The sequence below is a fragment of the Echinops telfairi genome, unplaced genomic scaffold (genome assembly GCF_000313985.2).
Source record: "Echinops telfairi isolate 266 unplaced genomic scaffold, ASM31398v2 ScPeMD7_7469;HRSCAF=8507_1, whole genome shotgun sequence".
NCBI lineage: Eukaryota > Metazoa > Chordata > Mammalia > Afrosoricida > Tenrecidae > Echinops > Echinops telfairi.
Window position 1 is genome coordinate 68,272,493 of NW_022111373.1, and position 9,921 is coordinate 68,282,413.

The window sequence follows — 9,921 nt, forward strand, 5'->3', positions numbered from 1 at the left end:
GGATAGGGCAAGATATGACAAAATAATAATTTATAAATTATCAAGGGTTCATGAGGGAGGGGAGAGCGGGGAGGAAGTGGGAAAAAAGAGGACCTGATGCCAGGGGCTTAAGTGGAGAGCAAATGTTTTGAGAATGATGAGGGTAATGAATGTACAAAGAGTTGTATGAGCCCCTAATAAAACGATTTATTTAAAAAAAAAGAAAAGTAAGAAAATAAATAAATAAAGAGCTCTTGAGCAGCAAATTCACCCAGTGCAACCTGTCAAGTGATTTCTGGACTGCTGTTTCCCTGGGCATTGACTGTTGATCCAGGTAAAATGAAATCCTTGGCAACTTGAATCTTTTCTCCATTTCCTCTGAGGCTGGTTATTGGCCCAATTATAATGGGTTTTATTTTCTGTGTGTTGAAGTGTAACCCATACTGAAGGCTATAGATTTTTATCTTCATCAATAAATATTTCAACTTCTTTCCCTTTTCCACAAAGAAAGTTATATCAGGTGCACACTGGAAGGTGCAGAATCTTGCTCTGATCTTGATGGCTTGTTCTTCACACAGTCCAGTTTCTCAGATTATTTTCACAGCCTGCAGATTGACTGAGTAGGGTTCAAGGCTCCAACCCTGACTCCCATCCTTTCTAATTTAGTAATTTTCCAACTTCAGTAAGCCTTAACTCAAAATAATTTTCATTTCCCCTAGAAACTCATCCACTTCCCTTTGGTATTATTTTGGAGAAATTCTAAGAAAGTTTATAATTTCCAAAGGGGAAACCAATTGTGTAACCCCCCTCCAGTGATGATCAAAAGAAACAGGCGAAGGAAGACAGCAGATGGTGTAAGATATGAGAATAATAATAATAGTAATTTATAATTTATCAATGATTCATGGGGGGCGGAGTGAGCTGATATCAAGGGCTCAAGTAGAAGGAAAAAGTTTTGAAAAGGATGATGACAATATATGTACAAATGTGCTTGACACATGGATGTATGGATTGTTATAAATGCCTCCAATTGTAGGAGCCCCCAATAAAATGATTTATTTAAAAAAAATTTAAACCTTATAAATATAAGGACAATTATGTCTAAAAAGATTAACAACCAACATTGAATAAGGAAGACAGAAGAAGAATGGATGCATTTGAACTGTGCTGCTGGTGAAGCATATGGAAAGTAGCATAGACTGCAAAGGACTAACAAAGCTGTCCTGTAAGAAGGATGGCCAGAGTGCTCTTCAAACGCAAAGACGATGAGACTCCCTGTTGAACACTTTGAACACACAGCCCAGTGCGATCAGTCCCTAGAGAAGAACACCTTGCTTGGTAGAGGGGCAGTGAAGAAGAGGAGGTCCTCAGTAAGATGGATTGACACAATGCTGCAACATGGGCTCAAGCTTAGGAACCCTCATGCGGATGGCGCAGGGCTAAGCAGTAACTCATCCTGTGGCCCGGAACCACCCCCATGGCCCCTAACCACGATATTATTAAATGTTTCATCAGCGTTCGAATCTCCAACGGTGCCATAAATGTCATAAAGAGTTTTAACTTTGTTTATGACAGATTTTCCGTTTTCTAGAGAAGTTGTACCTGCCATTTTTAAAGTACAGATAACATTCTATATGAAGTGAGTCTGAAGTCCTACATGCATTCCGATCATATAAACTTTGACATTTCTACATTTTGAAGATATATATTATATATCATGCTATGCATGCAAAACATCATTTTAATTGAAGAGCTACTACATCTTTATCATGCAAAAAGCCTTAGAACTCATTATAAAAAACTAATTACAAAGTAATCCCTATTATCCAGTGAGAATTTTTGAATATGACAAATTGCAAACTATGGTGTCTAGTAGTTGCAATTAATGAATTCACACATGCATGCAATTACTCATTCATTTTCATCAACCCATTGCTATCAAGTCAATTCCAACTCATGGCGGCCCTACAGGAAAGAGTAGAACTGTCCTCCAAGGCTTTCAGTCTTTATGGAAGGAGATCGCTAAGTCTTTCTCCTGTGGAGCAACTGGTGAGTTAGAATCATCCACCTTTCAATTAGCAGCTGAGCCCTTTCAATCACTAGGACCCCTTTTATCAATTTTATCCAGGTATAATTTATTTATAATTAAATGCGTCCATTGGACCGTCTTCGTTCTATAAGAGGATTGTACATTCTTTCCCTTGGCCATAGACCTTTCAGCGCCTCCCTGCTGGTGGAGAATATGGCCCTGCCCCATCGTCAGGCTTGTCTATGAAGACCTGGTTGTATTAATGGAACATGAGCAAAGCTTTAGGCATTGCGTATACCTGTCATCTCTTGCTCTTTATCCTTTCCCATAAGAATGGTCTACCCCAGTAAGAGTTGTTCCTTCATTCTGTCCTGGAATGAGAACGTATGCGAGGCAGAGGTAGAACAGAGTCGTAACAGTCCACCTGTAGCTATCAATGTGTAGCATGAGCAAGAGACGAATGTTTGTGATTACAAGATTCTAGAATATGAGAGTTGTGTATTACTATAGAAAAACTGGGAAATGGCCATAGAAGAAACAACCAAATATTTTTAAAAGTTGGCTAAAAAGGTAAAATGTTTTTGTTTTAAATGCCTTCACACTGTTTGATTTTTTTTTTAAAGTCCTTGTACAGGCATTACTTAAATAAGTTGTTTTAATTTCATCTTTGTCCAAAAGGGGCCATGCTCTAAATTGTTGTAAAGTAGCATTTGGGCTTATCCTCTGCCTTGTGTGAGTCCCGCTAGCGTGAAGCTGAGTCCAGTCATATCTAGGAGAACTAACAGAATTTAGTTTTCGGAGTAGCAACTTTGAGACTCCCCTCAAGGCAATAATGTTAATACAATAAATCCGTGTTTTCCGAATGATTTTCACCTACCTGAACTTCAAACTCTGCAGTACATATTAAAATAGAGCTGATCATATTGAAGAAACACAAATACCCAGACAATTGTTCTTGGAGATCTTCTACAAACCTTTAAATAATATACCATCTAACCATGCCCCTACCACAGTAGATTTTTAAATGTTCCTTTACTAGAACTTTGTTCATTCAAAAGTGATATTTCATGACAGAGGATACACCATTCCATTTGAAATCTCTTAATGAGCAATATCAGAAGGAAATGAGGTCTATTTTCCTTACACATGAAAAATATGCCTCAAAATATCTGCAAGTATTTCATTATCAGGAGAATTTAATAAATGTCTACTGAGTAAGTATATGAATGAATGAATGAATGAATGAATGAATGAATGAAATTTCACACTATTAATGTGCTTGATTTGAGACTTTGCTTTGCTACTTTAAAATATCCATGTATTCAACGATGGAAAGCTTCTAGCAGACAACAGGATAATTTTAATTTCAGTGAATCTTTATGAACACACTCTAATGTTGCTACTTAAAAAAAATAATAGCCTATAATTCAAATAATCTTTACCTAAACCCATAAGGCTTAACTAATGAGATCTTACCGGAAGCCATATTCTCAACAATATCATTAATATCACATGCAAAGAAAATATTGCTAAAGATAATTCAAAAGTGGTTGCAGCAAACATTGGCAGGGAGATGGCAGAAATTCAAGCCAGATTCAGATGTGGAATGAAGAATAGCATTGCTAATTCCAAGTGGATCTTATCTGAAAGCAAAAAGTATAAGATGTTTCCTTGTGTTTTATTGATTATGCAAAGGTATTCAACCAGGTCGACCATAGCAAACTATGGGTAACATTGAGAAGAATGAGAATTCCCCAGCATGAATTGTGCTTATGTGAAACCTGTATGTAGAGCAAGAGGCAGTCATTCGGGCAGAACAAGGGACTGCTGCATGCATTAAAGTCAGGGTAGATGTACATTAGGGTTGTATCCTTTCATCATACTTATTCAATCAGTTTGCTGAACAAATCATTTGAGACGCTGGCTATAAGAAGAACAAGGCATCAGAAATAAAAGAAGACTCATTAACTACCTATGATATGCATTTGACATAAGCTTGCTTGCTGAAAGACAAAAGGATCTGAAGCACTTAGTAATGAAGGTCAAGGATTACAGTCTCCAGTATAGATTACAACTCTATTTAAAGAAAACAAAAATCTTCACAAGTGGACCAATAAATAGCAACCTGATAAGCAAAAATTTAAGTTGTCAAAGATTTCCTTTTACCGAGGAGATCCACAATTAATGTTCATGAATGTAACAGTCAATAAATGAAACAGGGTATTTCCTTGGGCAAATCTGCTGCACAAGACCTCTCTAGAGTGTTAAAGAGTAAAGATGTCTTTTTGAGGATTAAGGTGGATCTGACCCAGGCCATGGTCTTCTCATTTGCCCCATTTTCATGGGGAATATGGACAATGGATAAGGAAGGTCAAAGAAGAATCGATGCATTTGAATTAGGATGTTGGTAAAGAACACTGAAAGTACTGCCAAAGAACAAACAGGTCTTACAAGAAGCACACCAAAGTGTTCCTTAGAAGCAAGGATAGTGAGATTTCATTTCATATACTTTGCACATGTTATCAGGAGAGACCAGCTCTGGAAAAAAGACATCATGCTTGGTAAAGTAATGGTTCAGCAAAAAAGTGGAAGGTCCTCAATGAGTTGGATTGACGTAAGTGGCTCCGACAATGGGCTCAAACCTACAAATGATAATTAAGATGGTGCAGAGACAGAGGTTGTTTTATTGTCTTGTACAAAGGGTCTCAAAGAGTCCAATCTGCCTGGATGGCTCCCAGTATCATTAAAACAGCATAATACCAGCCAAAGACAAGTACACAAGCATCTTCCCATGATTATGTAGCCTCTCCACTAAAGCAGGAACTAAACAAATTAGCTGTATGAAAATCATCCCTGTGAAGAAACTTTAAAACCACTGGCTGAAATATTAAACCTACTTTGTCTTCAAAGAATTCATATCACTTTCTACTAAAAGGGAGTTATCTTCTGTAAGATACCTGAAAAGGAATCAAGAAGCTTTGGCTTGTAAAAGCTGGCGCTGTGTTTTTATTATTATTATTATTATTATTATTATTTAAAAGGCTTTCCATCACGAGTTTAACAAGTTAGCCTTCATCGAGGTCTCTCCTGGTCCTAGTCATTGGTTTCCAAAAGCAGGACAAAGAGCACATTTCCATCATGACTGTTGTTTTTCTTGTTAGCTACTCAGGAGTTAGTCCCCAAACCATAGGGATGACCCCTTGGACATCGGTCAGGTAGGAGCCCTGGTGATGTAGAGGATTAGGTGTTAGACTGATCATCACAAGGTCAGCAGTTTGAAACCACCAGCTGCTCTGCAGAAGAAAAATGAGACTTTCTATTCCCATAAAGAGTTAGTCTCCGAAACTGCCCCATAGGGGCAGTTCTATTATCCTGTAGGGTTCCCTGTGAGTCTGTATCCACTCAATGACAATGAGAGTTGGTCATGTATCATCTCCATCCTTGGCTGCAGATCAGACCTTTGTCACCCAGGGTTTGCATTCATGAGTGTTCTAAAGTAGATTACAAAGCCTTTTGTCCTACCCCCTCTTAGTCTGGAAGCTCCATTCAAACCTGTTCAGGACTCAATGATGGCATTAGTCCTATCACCGAATGTCAAATAGGGACTTCAGCCTAAAAGACACTGCCTTTCAGAGAGCTTACAATAGGCATTACAACAAGTAATGGGCACGTGACATAGGGTGCGTCAAGGGACATAGAGGCACATCACAGGGATTTCCATGGTGTTGGATGCTTACATGGTTTCAGCTACTGCCTCTCTTATGAGAAGCTTGAACAGGGGCAGCTCTGGAAGCAACACTGAGGAAGCCAGGGCAGAGGGCACTGCCTACAGTCCTGGTCCAATCTGCTCTTTCCCCTTTCCTCTTCCCTCCTGGACGTATAGCCCTTTCCCACCCTGAGAACCTCGTATTCCTTTGAAAGTTGGACACTAAATAAAGAAGACAGAAGACTCAATCTGTTTGAATTATGGTGCTGGTGAAGAATGTTGAAAGTACCATGGGCTGCCAAAAGAACAAACAAATCTGTCTTGGAAGAAGTACGGCCAGAATCCTCCTTAGATGTCCTTGGGACAGTCCCTGGAGAATGACATCATACTTGGTAAAGTAGAAAGGCAGCGGAAAGGGGGGAGGCCCTCGACAGGATGGATTGCCAGTGTGGCTTTACTGATGGGCTCAGACATAAGAACAATTGTGAGACAGCACAGGACTGGGCCATACGTCTCTGTGAATCAGAACTGACTGGTTGGGCTTCACAACAACAATAACCCCAAGAGTGTGTGTACCCAATAAAATATGACAGATTTTTTTAAAAAAGAATAAGAAATAAAGAGACCTCTGCAATATCATAGCAAGGTGCCAGCTCCAATTACAAAGGAGTGATGCACTTGGAGAATATTGGCCAGAATTAAACATGGATCTCCAGCAAGGACGGTGAGAATTCTATTACTCAAGCACCACGGCGTGCCCAATGGGCCCTACAAACCTCATCCCGACAACTGTGTCTGCCCCGTGTTACCTCCTCTCTGTTCCAGCTATATTCGCCCAAAACCAAACTCACTGCCATTGACTTGATTCTGACTCATAGTGACCCTAGACGAAAGAGTAGAACTGCCCCTGTGAGTTTCTGAAACTGGAACTTGACAGGTGTAGAAAGCCTCCTCTTTCTCCCCTGAGTGGCTCATGGTTTCTAACTGCTGACCTTCTGGCTAGCTGCCCAGTGGGTGACCACTATGCCACCAGGGCTCCCATTTCAGCCTTCTGTCCCTGAGTGCCCCGTGTTCCATTCTTTCCTGCTAAGAGTCTTTTGCACATGCTGCTCCTTTGAAGGGTGTTCTCTAACCTTCTCTCTACACTGCTCTCTAGTTAAATCCCATCTGCCTTCTGATCACAACTCAAACATCACTTCCTCAAGAACACCATCCCTACCTTCTCAGATCGGTTCTGACCTCCCAATATACGTGCTTACAGCCTCCTATCTTGTTTTCCCCCACAACACTTTTCAAAGTTGACTTGTAATCTAATGATAAACAAGGGGATTTCAACAAATGTATGGAAAATTCCCTTATCTTTTAATTCCATTTTCCATGGACTCTTTTGAACCCCTTCATATACCTATGATTAATGAACATCTACCACATTAGACTTAAAGATCCACAGGGCCAGGGCTATGACTGGTTGTGTTCATTCAAGTAGACCAGCACCTAGCACAGCACCTAGCTATGTACAAGTGCCAAGCCATTAAAAACACATACTGCATGAGTGAATGAACTAACAGATTAATGGACAAACTCTGAGAAGGGTGTGCAGAGCAGTAAACCATGAAGGATGCTGTCTGAAAGAGAAGGGATTTCCTTTTGGTTTAAGCATCAACTCAATCTGATGCAGGTCCATGTAATGGATGAGTGGTAAGGCTGACTCCCTCTAAGCTCACAAAGCACAGACATCAAACTTACAATACAATCATCCTGCCTGGAGATTCAAGAAACACAAGCTGCCCCTACAGAGTTGAAAGATGTTAAAATTCACATCTATGATTTGAAAGAACAATCACAAAACAGCAATGGTTTTCTTCCAGGTTCCTCATGAGTCCATGCACCATCTATTAGATTTAAATGACTATTTTTTTAAATGTGATTTGTAAGTCTCTTCTAAAGCTAAGATGACCTAAACGCATCAAAAACAGAATTCGCATTTTGATACTTCATGGTGTCCATTTTAACAGTGCAATTCGCCCACCAATCAGCTATGTCTGCATAAACCATCCATGAACTCTATAAACCATCTAAACCAGGAAAGAAAATATTGCTAATCTTTAACCACTGAGTATAAGTCGCTCACTGTTTTAAAGAGAGCTGAATGGAGAGCACTAATCGATTTGAAAATGAGAGGGGAAAGCACCTGTACGTCTAGCCTCTCTCCACTGTGATTTAATGGATCCAGCAGGACGCGGGTCAGCTGGTCACCTGCTGGCCGCTGTGTTCTCACTAAATTCCCTGATTAATCTGTTCGGATGACACATTTTGTTTCTTGGGAGACAGGACATATATTCATTGCTATTCCAGATAGTAAATATTCTTATTTATAGATAAATCTGTTCAAGCTCCCTTAGGCAGAATTAAAAAAAGAAGCCAAAGCACACACAATAAATGCAAGTATAAAGAGATATTTTTGCTTGCTAATTTTAAATCGCGTTTACTCCGTATAATTGTTGTCTCTTACAAGTTACAATGATTTCATGCCCTGTGGGGACAGGGGGGCAGGTTATCTATTTCTAAGTGTTTGTTTTTTATTTTTTCCTTACTCTTTTCCTACACAATGATGGCAGGAGAAACTGAAATTGGCATATACTTACTTGGAAGCATAAAAAAGCCCAAAAACCTAAACACTGACTTGAGGAATCATTTTCTAATAGATAGACATTTTGCTAGAGCACACAAATGCTTCTTAGGTATTTTGAATGAATAACTTTTTCATCTGATAATAAAGATTATATTTTTGTGTCTTGTTTATAAACTCAAGTTCAATGATTTGAGTAGCTTGTCAAATGATCTAACCTAGACTACTCATTTTGACTATAGCTACAGAGCAATATAAAGAAATTACCGAACTGCCTCATCTTACACTTGAAGCTCACAGATAGGTTGCATTAGAAGGTATGTCATTCCTCACCTTACATTCTTCCTGGCGAGTATCTGGTCCAAAGTGAGTGAAAATCCAACGCACAAGAAAACAACTGAAAAGCTAAACAAGATTTTTCTTCCCATCAAGAAATAAATCAGTTTCTTCAACCTAAGCACATCTGTTAATTCATAAGTGGATACAGAGCGAGGCCGTACCTTTCATGCCATGTGACAGACAGCATATTCGACCAATTAAAAGACACCTATCTCAGGCTGCCCTCTCTATGGGGGGAGGGCTTCGGGAGGGGCCTGCTCCGAGCAGAAAAGTATAGAGCTTATAATACCGCCCAACAGACGAGGGTGCTTGAGGTGTTGGATGACTCAGCTCACTGAAGGATGATTAGGGAGATTTTCCGAGGAAACGCTCTCTGCCACTTAAGCTATTTTCAGAAAATTGCAGGATTTTGATACTGCCATTTAACTCAATAAGAATCTCATACTACTTTTCAGAAAGTTATTAAATTTCCCTGCAAAATCTATAAAACAGCACACACATTATCATACGCTTTTTCAGGTGAATCGGCAAGTACAAAGCTCTGGGACGCATCTAAGTGTCCATCTGAGCCCCGGTGGACGGCGAACTGGTGAGTCGTGACTGCTGATAACAGCGAGAAGGTTCGGCCATGTGACTACACAGGTGCGAGAGTGGTTCCGGCACTTATTGGTCGTTCCTGTTGGGAACCCCTGAGTCGATTCTGATTCACTGCGACCCCGCGTGGTGAGTACAACTGCCCCACCGGGTTTTGTCAGCAGTCATCTGGACCGTTCACGGAAGCAGGACTCCAGGGCTTTACCCTGAGGAGCTCCTGGTGGGTTTGAACCTCCAGGCTGCCCGCCAGCAGACTAATGCTTGAACAGTGCTTCACCACGTGAGGAGGTTTCCAGAACCCCGTTATGATTTGCTCCATCTGGCGATCGTGGTATTAGGAATGCTCTGCGAAAGGAACTTTAATGCAAATCACAGTAGATTCTGATCCCGGAAGTCCGGGGTCGGGCCTGTGACTGCATTTCCCAAGCCTCCCAGATGAAGTTGCTGCTATTAGCAAGAAGACAAAGGTGCGAGGGACAACGTTCTGGCACAATCCAAATATAACGAGAAGTCGTTTGTAATTGAAATTTTTAGCAAAAAGAATCAAGTGAAATTATTTTTTTAACCTTGCCTCATATTCTTAAAATATTATCATTTCAAGCATTATTATAATGTTTAAAAGTAGCAGTGAGATATTTTACCATT

The 9,921-nt window shown here is 40.1% G+C and overlaps 1 protein-coding gene across 1 annotated transcript in view; it reads right to left on the reverse strand.

Moving 5' to 3' along the window:
* The window catches only part of LOC101664125 (V-type proton ATPase subunit S1-like protein), a 47,875-nt gene extending 39,076 nt beyond the window's left edge, over positions 1-8,799 (reverse strand). Inside the window, exon 1 of the mRNA XM_004703505.2 lies at positions 8,677-8,799. Coding sequence (XP_004703562.1) covers positions 8,677-8,771 — 95 coding nt within the window. The 5' untranslated portion in view covers positions 8,772-8,799. The remainder of the gene's footprint in view (positions 1-8,676) is intronic.
* Between the last annotated feature and the right edge of the window lie 1,122 nt (positions 8,800-9,921).